This window comes from Phyllobates terribilis, unplaced genomic scaffold (genome assembly GCF_046119375.1).
Source record: "Phyllobates terribilis strain yellow unplaced genomic scaffold, ASM4611937v1 Scaffold_1__5_contigs__length_1240528914, whole genome shotgun sequence".
NCBI lineage: Eukaryota > Metazoa > Chordata > Amphibia > Anura > Dendrobatidae > Phyllobates > Phyllobates terribilis.
Genome location: NW_027362761.1, coordinates 317,118,189 through 317,142,861, shown reverse-complemented (window position 1 = coordinate 317,142,861; position 24,673 = coordinate 317,118,189). Strand labels below are relative to the sequence as shown.

Here is a 24,673-nt window from a genome sequence, read left to right as displayed (position 1 = left end):
GTGGCCTAAAGTAAGATATACCATGCGATGGTTTTTTTTTTTTTTTTTAAAACAGATCCCTATGGTGCATGAATGCATACATATACACATACATTCTTGAGTGTATGAGCCTGAGAAGGAAAGCTTGGTGTTGAGTGTATATACATCTCCCAAGGCTACTCCAGATGGGTCATGGACTGAAACAGTCTGGTGTCCACATTCCTTTACACTTCAGGAGTTCGTATCAAAAATGCATCACACGGAGACGGGATCATCTGTACAGTTTATTAGATATTACTTCACAAGATAGAAAATAGGTCATGCGTTATGGTTTTGCACCTGCTAAAAAAAATACCTAAAAAGTAGGAGGAATGTGTTACTACATAACTTACTATATAACAAGTCAAGTCTTGCCAGGTTTAACCCCTACACTTCTGCTAAGACAATGGCAGGAAGAGAGCGTAACCTTTTAAGAGGAATTAAATTATGTGCAAACGAGAGGCCTAAAGAGTAACCGACTTTTACATTTCAGGAGTCGCAATTCGTGCTATGTAAGGCAAAAAAAAAAAAACCATCAGGATATTGCCTGTTCCTAAGAAAGCTAATCTAATACAATCCAGCGCTGAAGTAAGGACCCGAATATCCTTCATACCTGCCAAACACAGCCTCAGAGCCGGAATATTATTTCTAGTTCTCTCCGGGTCCAACTTGAAGAAGCACAATGTACAGAAGTGTAGGAGAAAACACGAGTGTCCTCTGCCTGTGGCATGTCGGATCTTAATCTCCATTTTTACCCAGATTGGTATTTATGCTCCCTCTTAAGGGGGAAAATGTTGCTTGAGATAGATATGTCGGGAGATTTCTCACAGTCTTCCCGCACAGCATTGTTTAAGTGTCTGTGGCAAAAACCTTCCTTTCGACAGGTAATCCTCTATGATTAATATTAGCCACCATTGTACTAAAACAGTATAAGGCTGAGCCATACATTGTTTCATGGCGTTAAACTGAGACAATCAAATAGAATTAAGGCACTGGTTGGTTAACAGCAATTACTTGTCAATGGCATGTGTACATCCTTGTCGGGAGTGACAAACAGAACGGAGTTTACTAAAGGCACTTGAGAGAGGGTACAATTAATCCTTGAGCCTCTGCTTCAGTCTGCCTGGAAAGAAAACCAGTATCGTACCTTACATACAACAAGATGGTCTAGGAAACCCCCCTTAGTGAAGAGCGTGCACATCACAATACACAGAATAAGAAAATGCTGTGAGCTTAACACTGAGAGTTAGCAATAATCATTGAGTCAGTGCAAGTACAACCAGCGGAGAGAAAAGTGCAACTTCCTGACAGTATCACATGGTTAAAAATGAAAAACTTTTCTTTTTGCACTTGTTATATGCTGAATGCGATTACCAAACTCGCGAGTATAAAAAACACTTAAACAAGGTAAAAGGCTACAAATAAGCAAAGATAGAAAAGGAGACAGAAGCCAACGAGGGCCAGACATGTTTCATTGTGTTTGGAGCCCAGCTGTCAAAACGTCATCTGGGGTGGGATCCGCTTCATGGTGCTCCAGGACCCTGTTTAGAGACAGGGGGGAAAAAAAAGCAATTACAGCAAGAACTAGTAAAATCTCTGAGACTTCACACGTTACCAAAGGAAAGATTGGAAAAGCTTGTGCAAATAATTAATCAGAGGTCTGTGAAATAGTAAGCTAATAGCCTTCAACTGCTCATCTGTTTGTATTCATGGTAATATTGAAATCTACCACCCAACACAGTTTCAGCTGAGCATTCTGAAAATATGTATGATATATACTCATTATATGCAATCCATATATAGCCGAATAAATAAAGTGGCAACCCACACCAGCCTCCCCAAGGTCAGTGCAAACTTATTAAGGCCCCTTTATATGCAACGATAAGCGGGAAGGAGCGTTCATAAGAAAACTATCTAGACTACGAACATGTCCAAACAGGCCAGAAGCACTCAGCTAATGAGCAAAACATTTGTTCATTAGGTGCGATAATTTTTAAACAAGCTTTAAAATCATTGTTCTCAGCAGCTCATCGTCCTGTGTAAGCAGGTGAAGTGCTGCCGACAACATGGATGCGCCATTTCTGGGGCGGCTGAGGGCTGGTGTTTCTAGCCTGGGAGGGGGCCAATATTCATGGCACCCTTCCTGGGCTATTAATATCAGTCCCCAGCTGTCTGCCTAGCCTTTGCTAGCTGTTAAAATAGGGGGACCCCACGTCATGTTTTTTTTTTTTTTTGGAGTCCCCCATTTTAATAGCCAGTAAATGCTAAGTATTCAGCTGGGGGCTGATATTAGTAGCCTGGGAAGCTCCGTGGGTATTACCCCCTTCCCAGGCTTCAAACATCTGCCCCAGCTTTCTGCTTAACCTCTGCCAGAATATAAAAATACGGGGGACCCCACGCCAAATTTTTTATTTTTTTCTAAAAAGTAAAATCTTTAAATTTAACAATAAATGACAAATACAGTAACCAAGTCACTGTACTAATTATATATTAACTTGAATTGGCAAGTCTCGTCTGACATATGTGGCAAATAGCAGCATTTTTTTCTCAGCCCGATTTCAGCCGGGGGGGAATCGCAGATGAAACGTCCCTCAGTTTAACATTGGTCCGAGTGCAATCTGATGTTTTATCGGATTGCACTCGTCCGTTTTTCACGCAGATGAGTATGAGCCCTAAAAGGTGTGTCTGTATTTTAAGCCCATATTGATTAAGTAACTGCATCTTAAATATGTTTTGGTAAACAGGAAAAATGCTTGCGTCACTGCCCAAATATTTCTGGACTGGACTGTATGTACTATATTTCCAGTGTGTTAATATACTCCCCTATCACTGTCTTCTCTTGCATCCAGCACTGTTCTGCGCCTCTTCCGAGAGGCGATTCAGACTATCCGGATCACCCTATGCTCTATATGAGCCAGAAGCCTCTTTCAGGCTTACTGTAATTCACAAGCTTATGTTTAAACACATTCGTGTGTCATCAGTGTTGTTCATGGATGTTTGAATAAATTACAAAGCTTTTCCTACCCTCTGCAATGTTAAATACTGACAGCACCCGGATACCATCTATGTGCTGTACGTGTTTTTCATGAACCCATAGACTTGCATTGGCCCTTTTCATTCGTGATACCGGAAAAAAATGGACGTCCCCTTGAGTTTTGCACGGGGACACAAGGTCAGTGAAAAAAACACGGACATGTGAATGGCACCATAGATTATAATGGGTACATGTTGTATCCGTGTAAAAACATAGATGCAACATGTACGTGCAAAACGGACGTGGGAATGAGACATTGCAATTGAAGCCTATGAAGCTTTGTTCTGACGCGTGGGCTTACATTGTAAAAGCCACTTCTAGGTCACACAGAGCGCAGCGTGACCTGAGGAGTCTGAAGAGTGGTAACCTCCATCAAGAGATAAGCAGAATGGTGCTAGATACCTGAGAAGATGGTGATGGGTGAGAATATTAACACCCTGACACTATCACTATATCAAGACGACAGACACGAACTAGATCAAGAAAAAGTTGCTTGAAAGTTTTGGAACAAAATCTCTGCAGCTCGGACCTGAAGGCTCAGTTTGCACAATGAGTTTTTGATGCTGTGAATTTTCACTGCACAGAAAATGCAGCGTCGTACAGTTTCAGCAAGGTGGATGGAATTTATAGAAATCTCATGCCGACTGTGCTTTATTTATTCATTTTTACACAGAGAAAAACTGACCTGCGGTGCGTGATTGAAATCTGCAACATGCAAATCTCTCTTGCTGGTAGACAAACTTATATGCGGATTTTTTCCCATGGAATTGTTTTAGATACGGAAAATCCACAGGTAAAAGACACATTCGGGTTTAGTGGATTTCTGAAGAGACAACTTGTATACTTCATTTCCCAGGGGATAATTGTACGGCCTATAAGTCTCCTTACCCTGGAAAGTCACTCTCCATAAGGAGAAACGTTACCTCAGACACCAGATAGAGGCCTCTCGTATAGCCAAATAAGATCTCATGCTTTGCACTGAGGAGGGGGCAATACCCTGAAACAGGTGTCTGCAAATTGAGATTTTGGTTTGGCTTTTATCCTAAGTCATATGGCAAGGCTCATTAAATGGTCGATATTGACTTTTAAGACTGCTACTTCTAACAGGTGGCACCAGAGTTTAAGACCTCTTCCTCTCTGAAGAGACAATTTGTAGCAAAAACGCACTAAAAATATATGTAATCCAAACATGACTGTATCAAAGTTTTGTCAATGCCAAATACCAAGAAGTTTCAAAAACAAAGTGGCTTTATTTAAACAAGACAAAAACTGCAGCGTCAAAACAGCAATAAAACGCAAAAAAAAATGCAGTCAAAAACGCAATCTAATTTATCTAATAGGTGCAGAAATGCTACAGAAAGTCTGCAACATCACAAACTCACCAAATACTCATTGTGGGAAAGTAGCCTTAGGTGTTTAGAAGAGAAAAACTCACAGTCTGGAATCTGATTCCTGACTCATCCAGGACAGCTGTGCGCTCTTACCAGACTAATCTACCTTCAGCAGCACAAACAGCTGTCTGCAGACCAACCCAGGGTTAAAATCTGATCTGCAGATGTGGTAAGGGGCAGATGAACTAACCGGTTATGTCTATATTCACTTACCACAGCAGCAGCACTTATTAGCCTTCTGAGAGGAGTAGGGTGTACAGCAGTGTACACGGTCAGTGCAGTGGCCGAGTGCAATCACACAACTCCTAGTCACTACACCATGTCTCAAGGAATGCACATACTTCAGATACTCCGCTTAATCCATTCAGGGCTTTGTGATTAAAGGAGAAGACTGATCCATGTCTTTGTAATGGTTAAGACAATATTTGGGTTACGTTTGTAACACAAATCAGGCAGCAGACATGTTTACTGGAGTCTTATAATAGGTAGATTATAAGACAGCCTGTACTACACAGATGGATGAGGTTGGAACCAAAGGAAAATCTTTGAACGTTTGGCAAACTAAATGTACAGTGTCCACTTTGAAATGATTTTTTTTTTATAATTTATGTATACTGTGTATTGTAAGGGTTTACGAATCAGCAGTCATTTAGTAGCCTGTTTATACAGGCAGACCGAAGTAGACTATGTGCATTCAGCATTCTGTAATTGCATTTTTAAGAACGCTCGTTCACAATTATCTTTCAGTGTACATGCAGCTTTGGTCTTCCCTCTCCCATCTATGCTGGCTGCAGTAGCCAGACTCCTATTCCTGATTGCTACACTAATGTATCCACCCTGTGCCAGTCATTGCAATGGTTGCCCAACCGCTACAGAATACAACATAAACTTATCACACTGGCCCCCAAAGCTCTCCACAGATCTGTGCCAGGCTACATCTCCTCTGTCCATCACACTACCTGTGGTCTCCATTCTGCGAAGACTAAAATCCTATATAATCTGAGTCCCCCACTACCGGCTTCATGACTTATTTTGTGCTGAGCCAGGTCTCTAAAATACACACCAGTCTGTTGAATTCCCAGAATCCTCAGTTTGAGGATCTTTTTAGGCAGGCTTATCCCATCAACTCGCTAATCTATTCTCAGTTCTCCCTTCCCATATTTCCCTCAGAATCTGGTCCTTTCTATCATTTGTTCCCAAACATACCTTAATGCACGCAGGTGGCGCATGTGGTTCGTGGACCCACTAGGCCGAGCTTACCTAGCAGGAGCATAGCTAACCGGCTACCTGGTGTTCACTCGAGCTCCTGATGGTGGAGTGAGGTTTGAGCTGCAGGTGGCCGCCAGGTATCACTCCTATGTAGTCCCCGATACTGCAGCTGCTGACCCCCAAGGTCAGGTAAGCAGACATGGACTGGACTCCAGCTCCGTTCAGACCACTCCTCGGGCAGGACGGATGCTGACACAGAATTCAGTCCCGTCTGACTCCAAGACTGGTTTTAGCAGTCCGGATATACGGGGGACAGGGGTTCAGGGCCTGGCCGCAGACGGACCGGGGGACGGGGTTCAGGGCCTGGCCGCAGACGGACCGGGGGACGGGGTGCCTTTTATACAAGATGCCCGTTTAAGAACAGGGAACTTTATGTGCGCCGCAGGGACACAGACACAGGAAGCATGCCGGGGAATAAGCTGCGCGGCCGGGACAGTGTGTATGTCGGCGTCCCTGCATGGAGGAGGAAGGGAAACCAAGTGGGGCACCGGCATTACCGTTACACACACCATGCACTTTGCATCAGAACATACACAAATACTGGCTAGTGACCAGTTCATGCAGTTTTATACGTATATCCTTATTTATTATGATGGCTGGGCACTATAAACACTTTTAGCTTTAGTATCTCCCCTACTTCCTTAGATTGTAAACCTGTAAGCATGAGCCCTTATTCTTCCTGCTTGAATTGTTGAACTATGTTTTACTGTAAAGTCTAAATGCAAATTGTCTCTTCAGAGAGGAAGATGACCAGAACTCTAGTGCCACCTACAGGAAGTAGCAATCCTAAAAGTCAATAGTGACCCTTTAAAGAGCCTTATCACATGACTTGGGATATAAGCCAGAACCAGAAACTCAATTTGAAGTAATGTCTGATATAGTTTGCACTTGTTCCCACAGAATTGTAAAGTGCTGTGGAATGTGTTTCTGCTATATAAAATATTAGTACCAACAAACACATCTTTATATAAATGTTGGTTTGTACAATTATTTTCTAACTTTACCATAAATGACATGCTGGATTTTTTGGACTATAAGAAAAAATTTGCTAAAAGACGCTAGTGTCTTATAGACACAGTTCACTCTCCTCCAGCCCAACATTGAAGCTCCCCAGTGTTAGGTATGGATCCACACGCATATCACTACCAGCAGCACTCTTCAGGTCCCTCCTTACTTTGAGCCAGGTATATACTCTATTTGTTAATATCTCACATTGCCTTATTTGGCTTAGTGCGTTTTTGTAGGATTTATCCTGATCACAATAGCTTTATTAGAGTTACCATTTATCTTTATATTCATTCTATTGGATTTAGCATCCTGCACTTCACATAAGTTAGTTTATCTCTTGCATTTTGCACTTTATATATAATGGTATTTGAGTAATGACCGTTTTTAAGAGAATGATCATTAGGCTTCATGTGGATATTTGACTTATTTGCTATGATCATTTGCCCATCAATTCAGATACTGCTGCTGGTATAGGTGTCTCTTTGGGTTATTGCAACCGCTTTGTACGTTTTCTAGTCCTCTTAACTGTGGGGCTTTTTTTTTTTAATCAGTGTCTTGTTTGGGTTTATATAAAAATAAATTGTAATATTTTAGTATATTTAGATGTGCACTCTTTTATTGTGCAGTTCCTTCTAGGTTTTAACCAGCTCCATCACACCCAAAAATGTTGGCCTCCATCACACCCAAAAATGTTGGCGTTTGCTAATCCACTGAATAAACACAAACACATCCAACTTCACTACCACATAACACATCCGCATGCTCAGTAATTGTGCTGCAGGCTAATAACCGGCAGATCTGCTCCTTATTACAGCTTAGTGGTAAAGGACATAGAACGGTTTGTATTTGGCTGCAGATGTCTGCACGATGAGATCTCTTAATGGTGGAAAAAAATAAAAAACCGAAGGGAACAGTGAAAGCTGTTGAAGGACAATCGGGGACTTGTACGTCCATTAATTCAAGCCAAGGTTCTACTTTCATATAAATCCTATTTATAACTTTGTTTTCATTTACTAAATTTAAGGCCTTGGGAGCTGCCAAGTGATGGTTTGCAGACAGGATCTACAAAACGAGGAAATTACAGGATTTTCCATGTACAAGAGGAAAAATTTGCAGTGCTTTAAAAACACAGAAAGAAATTTGTAAGGACTAAATAATAACTAGGAGACGTTATATCCCTCCTGATCTGGAAAGCTGTTCAAATGTTACTAGAAAATGGAACACAAGTCGGAGAACATGTGAGACTTTCTAAAAGAAATATTTCCATTAAGGTTCAGTATTTATGCACATTTTATTCAAACCACCTGATTTTATGGTTAGTGAACATGCATTTAAAGGGGTTGTCCAATTTCGCAGTAAAAATGCGCAAAAACTTGACCTGCTTAAAAAAAAAAAAAAATTGATTTAATGCACACTTTGAAACCTTTTACCCTTTGCCTTAGTTTTCCTTTTATCTTATAAAATTTGGCTGTATTTATGCATTACTGAGATGTACAAAAATATGATAATTCATTATGTAACATTTGAAACAAGTAAAAACAATGTATAAATAAAAAAGCAGCTTAATGTACCTACTGTCACTCCAGTACAGCATCTCCGCTGATCCCTGATGGTCTTTGCTGATATGAAATAGGAGCACCAATCCCGGTGTCAGGTGGGACAGGAGATGCTGAAGTGGCAGTAGGTACAAAATGCTGATTTATTCTCAAGATGATCAAGCCCTTTTTAATGTGAAACCGGACAAGCCCTGTTCACATTTTGCAATCTGTTCTGCAACTTGCTAATTAGGAGAATCATGGGTGGCTTGCAATGTCACCCACCATGCACACTCAGGAGCTGAAAGAGCGGCTCTCTGGTAGCTACTGAAGTCATCTAATAGACAGCTGTCTACCATATGTGCAATCTTCAGATGAGCTAAACCTCACATGACCCCAGGGCAGATGCTCGCCTGCTCAAGGAGTAGAGTTTTTCTTTATGAATGAATGAGAATTTGGGGGTAATACACTTTCACCTTTAGTGGACTGGTAAGCAGTTGTTTGTGACAGTAATTTTCCCAAAATCACAAACATTTATGTTCACAAACAGCAACCTAGATACCGAAAATTCAGCAGTGGAACGTTTTCATACAATTTCATCATGTTTATTGGCCACAAAAGGTGTCCAGATGTTCAATTTTAGATGGCAAGCGCACAAAGAACGGAGATGCTCTCCAATGCACCCAACTCATTCTTATTACAAACAATGCATATAGAAAACCTTTAGGAGAATCCAAGACTGATTGGTCAGTGTTGTATTTGGTGTCTGTATTCAGCAGTGTCTGTGATTGGACCTCACACAAACATCACACATCCTTAAGATGATACCAGTAGTGCCAAACCCAAGCATGGAAACATCTGATGTCTGGTAGATGCCATTTGTGTCTCATTGATAAAATATCATTCAATAATTATGTCCTTGATATATTTATTTAGGCATCAGAGCGATTTGAAAAATCCCGGTTTGTATTTGCCGATATAGCGGCACACCAAAAATTAATGCATCTCCCTCCAATTAACTTCAATTGGAGTCCTATAACTTAGTTGTCAGCATGCCGTCTCCAGGAGCAGCCACAGAAGCCATTACATGTAACAGAGCAAGGGGTGGAGGACATTTTTGTTGATCTCTGGCCCATAACACCTTCCTAACCAAGAAAATTTTTTTTTTTTTTTTTCTCCAACAGCCATAACATAGCTTAGTTTTTAGTGGGAGAGGTTGTACTTTTAAAGGACACCATTCATCTTACCATATATTATACTGAAAAATGAAAAAAAATTCCAAGCAGGGTGAAGTGGTGACAAAAAAATGCAATTCTGCACTGTATTTGGAGTTTTATTTTTACAGCTTTAGGCTATATGCCCACGATGCAGAAATGCTGCATATTTTTTCCGCATCTCCCTGGCAGGAAAAACACATGCGGATTTTCCATGCGTTTTTCCTGCCAGGTAGAAGCATTTGTCAAGCGTTTTTGCATGCATTTATGCATGCGGGTTATCAAGTGCTTTTCCAAGCGATTTTAGCATCACTTGGAAAAGTGCTTGACAACTTGGTCACACTATATAAATCCATGCAACCAGCATGGATTTATATAGTGTGACCAAGTAATAGTTTAAAAAAAAATGAATAAGAATGGTAAAAAATAAAAAACAAAGATTATACTTACCTTCCGATGGCCCCTGGTCTCCTTCTCCGCTCCGTTCGGTCTCCCCGGTGGTGTGAAGGACCTGCGATGACGTCATTGAGTCATGTGACAGGTCACGCGACCGCGGTCAGCGGTCGCGTGACCTGTCACATGACTCTTTGACGTCATCGCAGGTCCTCACACCAACGCAAGCTGCCCAACACACTGAACGCATCGCTGAGGAGACCGGAGAACATCGGAAGGTAAGTATAATCTTTACTTTTTATTTTAAATTCTTTTTTTTACAGGTACTATGGTACCCAGGTCCGGAGGAGAGTCTCCTCTCCTCCAGACCTGGGTACCATCCGCACATTGAACCGTGTGATATCCGCATGTGCAGATGCAGTGATGCGGATGTCACGCGGTCCAATGCAAGTCAATGGCGGCGATTACGCTGCGTGTCCGCAAAATTAATGGACATGCTGTGGATTGTTCAGCAATGATTAGCCGCAATGGAAATTTCCACAGCATGTGCACAGCACATGCGGATTATCATTGGGGACCATGGGGCACGTATTACCAAGCATTTTTTAAGCGTTTTCGCTGCGGAAATTCCACGGCAGAAAGGCTTGAAAAACGCATTAGTGGGCACGCAGCCTTAGTGTGGTAAGAACAACCAGGCAAAATTGTTCTCCAAGTCAGTACAATTACAACAATACCAAACTTGTATATATTTTTTTTTTATCTAAAGGGAATCTATAAGCAATATTTCACACCCCAAACTATTTATAAGATAAGCCCAGCAATATCTTTACATGGCCAGTCCGTTCCTCAGTTACTGAGAAATCAACGTTTGAATTGATATCCAAAAGAGGCGGTAAATCTGAAGCCTCTGTCACTCCAGCTCTATTCTCCACCAAGTCCCGCCTCCTCCTACTGCTTGATGGCTTCTTTGCCTGAAGTCACACAGCATAGAGGCTGTCAGTCAAGCAGCAGTGGAGGCACTGGGAGGGGAATAGAGTTGGAGTTACAGAGGCTTCAGATTTACAAATTGTCCTTAAGATTCGTTTACAACAATTCAAATGCTAATTTCTCAGTAATGGAGGAATGAACTGGTCATGTAAAGATATTGCTGGACTTGTCTTTGAAAGAGCTACAGGTGCATATAAACAGTTTGAGGACTAATGCAAGTCAATGGCGGCGAAAACGCAGTGCTACCGCAAAATAATTGGTAGTGCTGCGTTTTTTCCGCAATGATAATCCGTAGCGGAAATTTCCGCAAAATGTGCACAGCACATGCGGATTATCATTGGGGAACATGGCAGGCCTTCTACCATGCGTTTTTTAAGCGTTTCTGCAGTGTTTTTGCCGCTGCTTAAACGCTTAAAAAACGCATTGTGGGCACACAGCCTGAATTGGCAAAAAAATATATTATGAAGTTTGTAGAAAGAAAAATAAAAATTTGGTTTATGTCGCTATATTCTGAGACCTGTAACTATTTTGTATCCCATTCTTCCTTCGATGGGGGATGTGTGAGGGTTTGGTTTTTCCTTGGCGAGTTGTACTCTATTCTGATACTGATTTGAGGTACATATAATATTTTGATCGCTTTATTGCAGTTACCAAAATAACTCAAGTTTTTATTTTATTATTCTCTTAACAGTGTTAAATATATTTTATATTTTGATTAATCAAACTTTTGCAGTTATGGTGATAATCATATTTTTTGGCAATTTCAAATTTTATAGAGTCCAGTCATAGGCCCCCCCATTCCATGTCAGTAGGCCCCCAGCATCCATAGTAACCCATCGGCACACTGCAATCGCATCAGAGGAGGGAGTGGTGGGAGAGGGAGATTAGCATCGGAATGGCCACCTACCCCAGATAGCACCACTTCTATACTACTGCCAATCTCAGACAGGGGTATTAAGTGGTTAAACAGCAGCGATTAAAGCTGGCTTTGGTCAATGCAGTCGGAAGCAGGTGCTGGATTTAGAATAGCTGGTGAAATGTAGGTATATGCAAGTTCTATTGAGTGGTGAAGGTCACAGTGGTCAGACATGTACCAGCTATTATGTAGATGTGTGATAAGTGTTCTTTCTGGAATAGCCCCTTTAATAGACTGTAATGCACTATGGATATATGACGATGTTATATGTTGCAAATAAGATGAAGTAGAATAGAAATATGCATAAAAGATGAGCAAGATGAGAGGTGATGTGATAAGGGTTCAGTAAATAACTAAATCTGAAAACTAAAGGGATTGTCCACTACCTAGACAGCCCCTTTTTAAAATAAGTAGTCCCCCTTGTAAAAAAAAACAAAAAAACAGATAGTCATCTCCCGCATCAGCGCCATTCCCGTGATGATGGAACTGTGCCTAACTCAACTTTGGACGTGGCATAACAATCAGCAGCAGCTTTTGGGCTGTTGCGCTCTCACTTTTGATTGCCTGACATTTGTCAGAGAGAAGAGAGTGCTCAGTAGCCCAATAACGACCGCTGATTAGCTGAAGGCTAACATGGTGTTACAATGCTATGCAACCCCAGGCAGACTCAGACATAGCTGGAACGTTGTCAGTGCTGAAGGCGAATATGTTTTTTATAGGGGTGGTCCAGGTAGTGGATAACCCTTTTAAGATATATTAATATGAAAACAGTTTTTCCCCAACTGACTAGACTTTTATTACACAGGGTCAGAGGCACACGTTTTTCTACGGAGCTACATATGGGAAGGTGGGAGTATAGCTGATTATTTCAGTCATGGAATGTGCACTCCAGAAACAAGGTCACGGAGGAGAAAATAATCAAAACAATAAAGCTGGAAAATCCAACAAATGAAAAGGAGAGATTTTCGCTTTTATAGCACGAGTGGATGAAGCAAGGCCTTTATACTGGTGTATAACTGCAGAAACAAATCCAGACATCTCTACTGGAAGAGGACTTCTGTCTGGAAGGGAGAAACTGGGAATGTTAAAAGAAAACGGTCCAAGATCCAGTAAGCAGACAGTATACGGAGACTAGTAGTCTGTAGAAGTGGCTTCATACATACATATGTAGTAAGGCTTACCTGAAAGAAGCAGCTCACTCATCTCCAGGGCCTTTCATCCTCATCTGAGCCTGCATTTGTGCTATCATCTCTTGCATTCTCCGCAGCTAGAAAATAAGAAAAATAAAAGAAGAATCTAGTGAGCAATATTAAAAGAACCCCGCTGAGAACTTCAATAAGTCAAGTACCAATGAAATGTGGATTCAGTCACCCAAGCCTGGCAATGAGTACATTAACGGTCATGGGAATGGAATACAGTAACACTCCATGGAAATACCATAAAATAAAGCATTAATATAGGACATCAAATAGTAATATAGACAAAGCTGTTTTACCTACTAAATGTTCACATTTGTAATGAAGAAATTAAAAATCTAAACGGTCTCCTGCACTTTTTTTTCCAAAGTGTTTATTTTAATTGCAGTTTGGCCGCCAATTCCCTTGCCCTAGTTAGCAAGTGAATTTCCATTAGCTGGGTACAGTCAGGAAATGTGCCCACCACCACTCCTCCCCCGTAAAAAGCTCTGCTTGCCATGGACAAACGCCAACAAAGCTGAGACTGGTGTGCTAAGATCCCAAGTTCTTAAGGAGGGAGGAGATCTGCCATGCACACATTACCAGTTAGAAGAAAAGTCAAACATTTACCATCAAAGTAATAAAATAAAAGTTCCAACATCCACGTTACGGAATGTTAAAGCAAAACACAATAAAATTCCAGCAATTGATATTCTGGAGAATCCATGGGTAATATATTAAAAAAAATGCAGATTTTTCTACTTAAACCATGTGTTCAGTTACTTTAGAACATATTAATATGTATGTGTACAATATGTATAGTCACTGAAACAATATTTAGGCGATTTGCCAAAATCACAATGTAGTCTTGAACAAATTTATGTGTACATTATCAAATTTGTGCTAATTTAACCATTTTTAAATCTGCCACTATTTGTACATATCACCCCCTAAGGATGACCCTCCAAGTGCTAATTACCCTGCAGTTGCCATTAGAACAGTCTTGTAGTTCCAGGAGTCCTGGACAATTCTCCACAGAGCTCTTTTTCTCGGCCGGCCTCATGCTAGAATAGCTGTGTCGTGTCTAGAACAGAGCTTCTAGTGTAAGAAATGATGTTATGGAAAAGGGTTCAGCCTCCGTAATTACAGTGCAGAGCTCATACCAGGGAGCAGCAGTGTACGTGTGTGCTGGGAACGAGGAGCGATGTAATAAAGGATGAGCTGTAGACAGGGGGCTGAGTGATAGGAGGGGGTTGTGTGTACAGGGGCTGAGATTAGTTAGGTTTTTTTTTTTGTTACCTGCTGCTGAGCTCAGTGATGTAAAACTGCTAATTCTGTTCTATTGATACATATTGCAGAGGATTATCTTCTATTGTATGCATCAATAGATCAGCATTTCTAATTTCACAAAAGTGATGCATCTTCAGCAGGCGAAAAATTCAGCTCTACATTGCGGTTGTGGAGGAGTGCAGGAGAGATGAACTCTGCTAGAAGCAGCTAATGATGTCAAACCACACTGCAGCTATATTGATGTAGATGGCAGAAGGTAAAATGGGTCAGGCAGGGTACTGTACTGGAGCATACAGTGTACAGGAGTATAAGGTGAATTCTACACTTAGATTAGCTTGATAACTCAGAGGCAGGGCTAGTCAGGAGCACACAAGAGGGGGAGGGTTCTTCAACACTTATTAGAGAAATGAGTGCTGCTGGTAAATATAGTTTTAGCAAATAAGAATAGGACAGCCCATTCAGCCACGTAAAGCTGGATGCACAAAGGGGCAGAAAGAGATGCAAAAAAAAAAGACAAAAAAGTATGATTAAGAAACTTTAGGTTAGACTTAGTCTGCATGTTAACAATAAGTATGCATTTACTGTGCTTTGTGAAAGATAGTGATTCTGGGAATAACCCTTTAATTTAGATCTTTTCTTATGATGCATTATTAACATTTACAGCAGATCTACTATTCGGTATTTGTAGTTATTTGCAGGAATGTTTTCCTTTCTGAACAGAATAAAATGTGCACTTTTACACAAACTAAGCTGGAGGTTACACTGTAAAGATATACAGCCCACTTCAGTCACTCCGAAGTCAGTCTGGACAAGGATAAAAAGGGAAAGGATAAATCTGAGAAATAAGGAGGAGCCCTTGTCTGACAGGATGTTCCCACGATGTTTGCTGCTGTACTGGTTTAAAAATATCTTATGCCTGGACAATGACATGGGGAGAAGGATGGGGCAGAAGTGCTGGCCAAGAACAACATGTAGTGGATTCCAGTCTGAGTGCGGACCAGTGAGCAGTCACTGACCTGACTATTTGTGAGCGCAAACACAACCACTAAGCCCGTCAGGGCAAAGCAACTGCAGCCATTGTGTGCATTGGAATCCTAGCTTAATACATACGGCTGGGCATGCACATGACCCAACAAAAGGAGAATCTGCCAGCAAGAGTAAAGGGTTTGCTATTGTCCGACTGGAATAAAAGCACTACGTCAACAAAGCCTAAAGTTCAATGCAGTGGACAAAAATCCTGTCATACCACCTACTTATAACCAAAAGAGCTTAAGTAATGGGACTAAGAGTTCTGATTACAGTAGGTGAAAATCTAACTCCACAGAGCAGGACCCCTGTCCAGTGCATGCCAGCAGGCTACACCTACAAGTTGTAGCCCACCTTACTACTGCATACTGCAAATCGGATTACTGTTTTCAGAAATAAACAGACCCCAATGAAAAAAATTAAATGGTTACTCCACAGCACAAAAAAACCCTCAAATTAATTTTGCTCAAGACAAAGGCACAGTGAGGTGTCAGGATACAGCGCACCCTGAAATCTATGAACAGGGAAAGTGGGGAGAAGACTGAGGAGTAGAGTGAGAAAACAGGCAGAGGGACAGAGATCATATTAAAGTTTCTTTTTGCTTATCCCAGAGCAGGATTCACTGTTACGCTTCTAAGTACTGATGAATAATTTCACCCATATTGCACCTGCTTCTGTCTGTGTATGCATCTGTTTGTCCTGTATATAGGAGACATCATAGCAGCTAGTGTACTCTCACCAAGATCAAAGTCAATTGTAGATTAGAGACAGAGGCCGCAAAGTAAAAAACTGGTGAAAAATGGAGGATACAAGTCATATAATGGCCAGAAATGGTGATATTTCATATGTGCTTACACATGGGACCTTATTATAAAAAGTTCTATGAAAGTATAGTTACTCTATAAGGATTCTTGTGAACTGTGGTTTTTAATAAGGAAAGAAAAAGAGAATGCAAATGAAGGACTTTGATAGATCATTCTCATTTTCAGCACATATGTTAGCTTTGTGGATCTGGAGTACAGTGAAACCTCAATAAAATTGCTTTGAAAAAGGTATTCTAGAGTATACATTATATATGGCAGAACTGAAAATGTGTCACAAGAAATTTGTCATTCAGCTGTCAAAGTGGCTCTTAACCATTTAACGCTCCATGACGTACTATTGTCTGGAGCAGGTTCAGGAGCTGAGCCCGCTCCACTCAGGACAGATCTCGGGTATTTTTCATAGGTGGCATCTGACTTTAATAGCAGTGATCAGCACTATTGCCAATTGCTGCTAGCCTATTAAAGGCATTTCAGTGATGCGATCCAGCCCGGGTGTTCGTTCATGAGCCCATCTGCTCGACACTTGTGACGAGATAGTGGGGAGCAGATGGATTGCTATGACATCTGAAGGCTGGATGAAGGCCCCCCATGTAAAGCTTGTTTATTTTCTGTGGTGTCCAGCCATAAACAGGGCGTCATAAGGAGACTGATTTTTTACAATACACAGAAATACTACAGTGTTGCTGTATATAGCGCAATTGTAGGTTCAAGTACACTACGGGGAAAAAAAAAAAAGTTTTTATAAATATTAGGAAAATAAAAAAAAAATGCAAAAAATATACATATTCGGTACCACAGTCTGTAAAAGTCCAATCAAAATATAAAAATCAAATCAAAACAGTGAGTAGCCCAAAATGGTATAAATAAAAACTCCAGCTCACCATGCAAAAAACAGAGCTCAACCAGCGGGAAAATATAAAAAATGGCTATTTAAAAAAGGGGAGGAATAAATAAAACCACAAAAATGAAAATTAGTTGCATCCTTTATGGAGCCTGGCTTATAAATACCTTTGTAGACTTTCCCCTGCTTTTACTAGGATGAAAAAGGAGACTTTGGACTTCTAAAAGCGTTGTGTGCCGTTCTGAATAGTCATGTGGCTGGACCTGCAGTAGTGACCGTCTCCTCCGTCAGCATGCCCATTCAGCAGCCTGGTGGTGGCCATTATAGATGTGGCTTTTAAACCACCGCCAGTCTCCTCACTGCTCCCTTTAAGAGACTTATCTCATGAAGACAACACATCTGCACATATGCCCACCCTTCAACAAGCGAAAGTAAAGGAATACAGTGCTACCCAACCTGCGGCAAAACTATATCTTTCATCTACCTGCATCTGTCTGATGCATAATGGGAGTTGTAGTTTTGCTACAATTGGTGAACCACAGGTTTTGGAAACACTGATATATATCCTTATATTTCCTGAAAGGGGAGAAGCCTTGATGGCCTCAGCTTTTCTTGCCATAATCCAGCTTTCTGGGGGGCACAAGGAGAAAGTTGCGACTTTGAGCAACTGACCAGCAGAACTCCATTTAGAAATGGGGTGGGAAGGGAGGGGTTCACATATGAAACAACCCCTTTAAGTGTACTACCAAATAACGGAAATCATACCCAAATCCTAAATAAGCCATTTGTCTGTGAAACTCGTACACAGATCAATCATGAAACATGAAGGGATACTACTTTACTATGGATTCTGCACTACGTGTATTTTATGCCCAACAGTTAAAGATGGGGCTGAATTCTGGATTTGTTTTAGGACAATGCTACTCAATGAAGGTCATCGATATTATCCATTCTCATTTTAATTCCAGACTGGTATCATGGCTCCCCCTTGTGGGCAAACACCATAATAAAAGGATCAATTGTTCACAGTATGAAAAAATTAAATTATGGTAAAAGCTTTTGGAGGGTTTAATCAATAACCAAGTTCTGCCCCCTCCATTACAATGAGAAAAAAGGGGTGAGACAAGCGCATATATGGTGACACTGAAAGGTAGTTATGGAGTTGCTCACCTGAAAGGGTTGTGACCGTCACAACTACAATAATTGCCCATGAATATTACAGCTGCTGCAGTTTTCTTGTGCTATGAAGTTCCATTCTCGAATTGCACCCTTTCTACAGCGGCGTGGTCTACTCTGAAATGCCAATCTCCTTTTTCTACCCCCCATTACCATGAAACATTGCTTACTGAAACAAGTTAAGCATGAACACAAACACATCAAAAAGTCAGGGTTTGGGATGTGCCTTTTGACCTTTTCCTTGTTTCTACTCCCTCATTGAATACCAAAAAGGGAAAACACATAAAATGCAATTAAAAGATGGATTTGTGGAATACAAAAGCCACAAGAATGTCCAGGTGCAGAAAATGCAATGGACCACATGCATAAAACTGCTATAAATAATAAGGTCACAGACCTCCATATCAATCCTTCAGATTCAAGGACATGCTATTAATCTCTAATGTTTGGAGGTCAAAGTGTGAAACCAGTCCAATCTCCACAACAGGGGTCTTCCAATTCCCTATTCAAACTGGTGCCCAGCGGCAGCCGCCATGACATGAGGGGTGGCCGCCCATGTACAGCTCTCACCATATACTTGCTCGGCTGTTTTTTAAAAAGGGCCCGTCACCAGGTCAAAACGTTTTATTTCAACTGCTCCCCAGAGTCTTTTTTTTTGTTTTAAGTTCTCTACATGGTACCAGAGAAATAGGCCTTTTTATTCAGTGCTAAGACCCCCCAAAAAATCCTGCGAGCCACGTTCCCTCGGTAAAAATCCAGAAAAAGAAACACCAAATAATAGAATTAGTCTTACCGGTAATTCGGTTTCTAAGACCCTCCACGACAGCACCACCTGAAGGTTGCCTCCCCATCCTAATTAGGGACAGGAAACACAAGAGGTTAAATAGCCCCTCCCCTATACTATTCCCAGTGTTTTCAAAGGACTACACAAGATGAATGGTTCAATAATATTTTATTAACACTAAGGAGTTTTTCTCATAAATCAAGAAAGGGAGGAATTACCCATGCTGTCGTGGAGGGTCTTAGAAACCGAATTACAGGTAAGACTAATTTGATTTTCTCCAATCCCTTCCACGACAGCACCACCTGGAGCAATACCAAAGAAAGAATTTTAGGGAGGGACAAACGCCTGAAGGACTTTCCTTCCAAATGCTAGGTCTCTATTTGACATTACATCCAATCTTTATTGTTTAGCAAAGGTATGGACAGATGACCATGTAGCCGCCCTGCAAATCTGTTCAACGGATGCGCTAGCCTTTTCATCCCAGGAGACAGACATAGCTCTGGTGGAATGAGCTTTCAAGGATTCTGGAGGAAGTAAATCTTGATTTTTGTATGCCTCACAAATCGCTTTTTTAATCCAAATTTGCCAGCGTGTTTTTGGAGATTTTCTTCCCTTTGTTGGGGCTTCCATATTGCACAAATAGGCTCGGATCCTGTCTCCAGGACTCAGTCTGACTTAAGTAGAAGATGATAGTCCTAACATCCAGCGAGTGGAACTCCGCTATTTGATGGATTCTGACAGAAGGATGGAAGGATTATAGGCTGAGATATATGGAATTCAGATGAGACTTTGGGAAGAAATGAAGGCTCCAACTGGAGGATGATTCTATCTTCCAAAACACGAAAGTAAGTCTCTCTCATGGAAAGTGCTTGAATTTCCCCCACTCTCCTAGCTGTAGTCAGGGCTATCAACAATGCTGCTTTCCATGACATGTTGTCTATTTGAGATTCAGATATTGGCTGGAAAGGTTGCATGGTAAGACCTTTAAGAACCGTATTGAGATCCCAAGGCGGACCATTTCTTGCTCTCGTCGGGTTCATTTGTGATGCAGCCGTCATGAATCTCCTAATCCATCTGTTTTGGGCCAAGTCCGTGTCAAAATAGGAGCTTAGGGCCAAGATCTGGACCTTAAGAGTGCTTGGTCTTAATCCTTTAGACAGACTGTTTTGCAAAAAATCCAGAATCTTAGATATATTCGGCTGAAAGGGATCTAGTGTATGAGGGTCATACCACAGCTTGAAGGTCTTCCAGATCTTTTCATAAATGGAGTTCGTGAGCTGCTTCCTGCTTTTCTGCAATGTATGGATCACTACCTCTGAAAACCCTCTGGCTTTCAGGATGGTGGCTTCAGAAGCCAGGCTGCTAAGGAGAGATTCTGAGGGGTCGGATGGTAGATTGGACCCTGATGCAAAAGATAGTGTATCTGAGGAAGAATCAACGCATCTGCCACCTTCAAACTGTTCAATATTCCGAACCATGCCCTTTTGGGCCACATCGGAGCTATGAGGATTGTTTTTACCCCTTTCGGCCCTGATTTTTTGTAAAGTCCTTGGTAACAGAATTGGGGGAAACGCATATGCAAGTTTGACATTCCAAGGATGAGCAAACGCGTCTATCCCCGCTGCCGGATCCTTGGGGTCCAGGGAGAAAAAAAAGTTTTTACTTTCGCGTTCTCATGGTTTACAAACAGATCCACTTCTGGATTTCCCCATTTCTGTACAACCATGGGGAATATCTTCCAGTTCAGACTCCATTCCCCCGGATGAATGTCCCTTCTGCTTAATAAATCTGCCTAATAATTGTCAGAGCCCTTCAGGTGCAGAGCCGACAGGGATAGGAGATGAAGCTCTGCCCAGCGAAAGATCCTTGCTGAGATTAACTGCAGGTTTCGGTTCCTTGTGCTTCCCGAATGTCTCAGGTGGGCTACCGTTGTCATATTGTCCGAGTATATTCTGACATGCGACTCCTGGAGTAGGGACTCTGCTGCCAGAAGGGTCTCTTCCACCGCTTTCAATTCTTTTAAGTTCGAGGACTGATCCGCAATTTCTTGCAACCAAATTCCCTGAAAGGACACCTGGGAGACTACGGCTCCCCATCCCCTCTTGCAGGCGTCTGTCTTGACTGACACAAACGGATGCTGAAATCATACTGTTCCCTTTTCCAGATTTCTCGGACAAAGCCACCATCTTAAAGATACTTTCACCTGCTCTGGTAGATGAATCCTGCTGGTGAGGTAACTTGGAGATCTGTCCCAGTGGGAAAGGATGAAGCTCTGGAGAACCCTTGTATGTGCTTGAGCCCAAGGTACCGCTTGAATAGAGGAGGTCATGGTCCCCAGGACGGACATGGCGAATCTTATTGAGACTTTGTTCTGGTTCATTAGTGCACAGACTTTTGACCTCAGCTGAATTTGCTTTTGCCTTGGCAAAAACGAGGTCTGCTGCTGGGAATCTAGAAGAATCCCCCAAAAAGTCTTCTTGGTGGAGGGAAGTAGATTCGACTTGTCGCGATTTATTAGTCATCCCAATGATTCCAGAGTATGAAGAGTCACCTGGAGGTGCTCCTTCAATATTGGGACTGAGGGAGCCATTAATAAAAAATCGTCCAAATATGGAACAATACTGATATCCCATCTTACAAAGGCCACCACTTCCGCCATGAGCTTCGTGAACAAGCGGGCAGCCGACAAAATCCCGAAGGGAAGCACGTTGAACTGAAAATGATGTATTCGTTGATTTTGACTTACAGCAAATCTGAGGAACTTCCTGTAAGAAGGATGAATTGGCACGTGATAGACCTGCAAAAGGCGTACTTTTGTTGCCATCACAAAATCTTCCCCAATCAGTGGAAATGTGGACTTTAAAGATTCCATCTTGAACCTTCTGTATTTTACAAATTGGTTGAGACGTTTCAGATTGAGAATTGTCCTGTAGACACCTGATGCCTTTTTTAACAAGAATATTCGAGAATAGTGACCTTCTCCTCGTTCTCTGCCAGAAACTGTTGATATTACTCCTGCATTTTGTAAATCCTGAAGACATATCAGGACTTTCTGCAATCTTGAGGAAGACCACGTTGTTATCTCTACTCTTCTTGGTGGGTAAGCAGAGAAGTCGATTTTGACTCCTGTTTCCATTATCTCCAGTATCTTTCTGTCTGTTGATATTAGCTGCCACTGTGGAAGGAAACTTGCAATCCTGCCTCCTACCCTACTGGCGTCATTGTCTGTCTTGAGTTTTGAAAAATATTCTTCCCTATTCCACCTTTGGGGTAAGACCAGCGACCGGATTATCCTTTGCCTCTATAGTGAAACGATTGCTGTTGCTGAGATGGAAGAAATGGCCTCTTCCTAAAGTTTTTTGGAACTTTTGGCTCTGGTAAAGATTTTTTCTTGTCTGAAACTTTTTCTAAAAGCTCATCCAAGGCTGAACGAAACACATATTCTCCTTTAAACGGGATGGAACAAAGCTTTGATTTTGACACATTATCTCCGCTCTAGATCTTCAGCCATAAAGCCCTTCTCGTGGAATTTGATAGTACTGCCAATCTTGCTGCAATTCTAAACAGACTCTGCAGAGGCATCCGCTAAGAATCCTGTGGCTTTCTGCAGTAGGGGGGAAGAGATGCAAGAAGGTCCTCCCTAGGAGTACCTTTCTAGAGATGATACGCTAATTGCTGTAACCAGAGAAACATGAATCATGCTACACAAGTCTAAGCGATATTTGTCCTCAGGGAAGCCGCAGATGTTTCCCATGTCTTCCTCAACAGGCTGTCCATCTTCCTCTCCATTGGTTCCTTTAGTTGGGAGGAATCTTCAAATGGAAGGGTTGTCTTTTTCGCCACCCTCGCAACTTGAACATCTATTTTTAGAATCTCTGACCATGCTTTAGTCATACTCTCATCTAGCGGGAATCTCTCTTTCATTTCTCCAGCAATATTTAACTTTTTTTCCAGAAACTCCCATTCATTCATGATGAGACTAAGGTTATTGTCGTGCATGGAGAACACTAGCTTTTTCTTCGACTTCAAGCCCCCAAACATCTCATCCTGGATTGCACGGTTTTCTTGTCTTCCTCCACCTGCATAGTGTCCCTCACTTGCAATAACAACTCTTCCATATTTTCTGATGAAAAATAGTACTTTTTGTCCTCCTCACTTCCCTGATCTGCACTCAGGTCACCCTCTTCAAGCTCTTCCATAGAAATACTTTCCTCCGAGTCTGAAGTATCCCTGACTGGATACTTCCTCTTTTTAGCCGGAGGAGGACCCTCAGCCCTCGCTTGCTGGAAGGACTGTGAGAAGGAAGCTAGTGAGGACTGTATTTCCTGCCGGACCATTCCCCTAACTTCTTCCATAAGGGACGGCTGTTCTTCTTTCACAATATTCTCCGTACATCTCTGGCACAGAGGTTTCTTATGGCCTGAGGTAAGCTTTTTTTCTACAAATGGCACATTTGCGTATTGTAGTACTTTCACCCACTTTCGGTGCAGGATCCTTGTCTCCCTAAAATTAGAAGGGAAGATGTATTTAAACTTTTCGGATCCTGCTCAAGAGAGTGGGGAATAACCTATCCCAGGAGTACTTACTGGGGCTGGGTTCACGCCGGGCTCTGCAGATGCAGGCTTTGAGACAACACCTTCCATAGATGCAGACATTTTCTGTCCTACCTTATCGGTGTCTTCTCATCTGGGCCTCTTATAGAAGGAACAGAGATCCAGCGCCGACTCCCACCAATCAGGTGGAAGTTTTCCTCCATTTTAGGGAAAAACCACAGTTTCAAATTCCCCGCTGCGGCCCCATGCGTTCCACCGTGGAATGCAAACCGGAAGTGACGTCGCCGACCGAACACCGCGTACTTCTGGTGCGCCCTGCATGCGCGCCGCACTCTGCCATGGAGGACGGAGGACAATCCACAGGCTGGGGAGCTACAGGAGGCCCCCAGCCCACCACCCACTCAGCTTTACCAGAAGGCGCAGGAGAGTGGGGAGGTCCCGCTCCAGAGGGAACTGGAGCTAACAGGGGAGGAAGGCCAGAGGTGCTCGATCCCTGCAGCCCGGCTCAGGTATGTTATTAGGGCACTGCTTGACGGCCACAGCTACCCTGGGAACCTTTTTATCCCATAGGAACAGGAAAACACTGGGGATTTTATAGGGGAGGGGCTATTTAACCTCTTGTGTTTCCTGTCCCTAATTAGGATGGGGAGGCAACCTCCAGGTGGTGCTGTCGTGGAGGGGATTGGAGAAAAAAAAAGGCTCATTTCTCTGGAACCGTGGTGGATTAAAAAAAAAAAATGTAATAAAATAGGATAAAAAACGGTCATCGCCGGAATCCAGGGTGTCTGTCCCTACATCATGCCGCCGTGCAATTACATAACAAAAACCTGCTGACAGATTCCCTTTAAGGCCACGGCCCCACTATCAGTATTCGGTCAGGAGTGGGTGATAAATGCAGAATTGGTGACTTGTTTCTATTATACCTTTTCTCTGATTGTTCCTCACCTGGTTTTGGCTCCCACTCCTGAGAAAAAATACTGACTGAATACTGACCAAATACGGATAGTGGGGCCGTGGCCTAAGAGGCAGTCACCTCTTAATGAATCAGGAATGTCTGACTCCAGTACGCCTCCGTAAATGCCAGCCTTGATGAATCGGGGCCATAGTGTAGGAAGGGGGAGCAGGTGAGCTCAGAAATCACCTGTTTTGAATGTGTAACCTACTGTGTATAAAAGGTGTTACCTTTCATTGTAATCTGTCTGTGATAAGGACACTACTGAAAAGTCTTAAGCCCCCGTC

The 24,673-nt window shown here is 42.1% G+C and overlaps 1 protein-coding gene across 1 annotated transcript in view; it reads right to left on the bottom strand.

The window, feature by feature from the left end:
• Positions 1 to 250: 250 nt before the first annotated feature.
• LOC141259374 (septin-2A) overlaps positions 251 to 24,673 on the bottom strand; it is a 96,926-nt gene continuing 72,503 nt past the window's right edge. Inside the window, exons 12-13 of the mRNA XM_073675270.1 lie at positions 12,947 to 13,032; positions 251 to 1,559 (exon numbers count right to left, since the gene is read on the bottom strand). Coding sequence (XP_073531371.1) covers positions 12,961 to 13,032 — 72 coding nt within the window. The 3' untranslated portion in view covers positions 251 to 1,559; positions 12,947 to 12,960. The remainder of the gene's footprint in view (positions 1,560 to 12,946; positions 13,033 to 24,673) is intronic.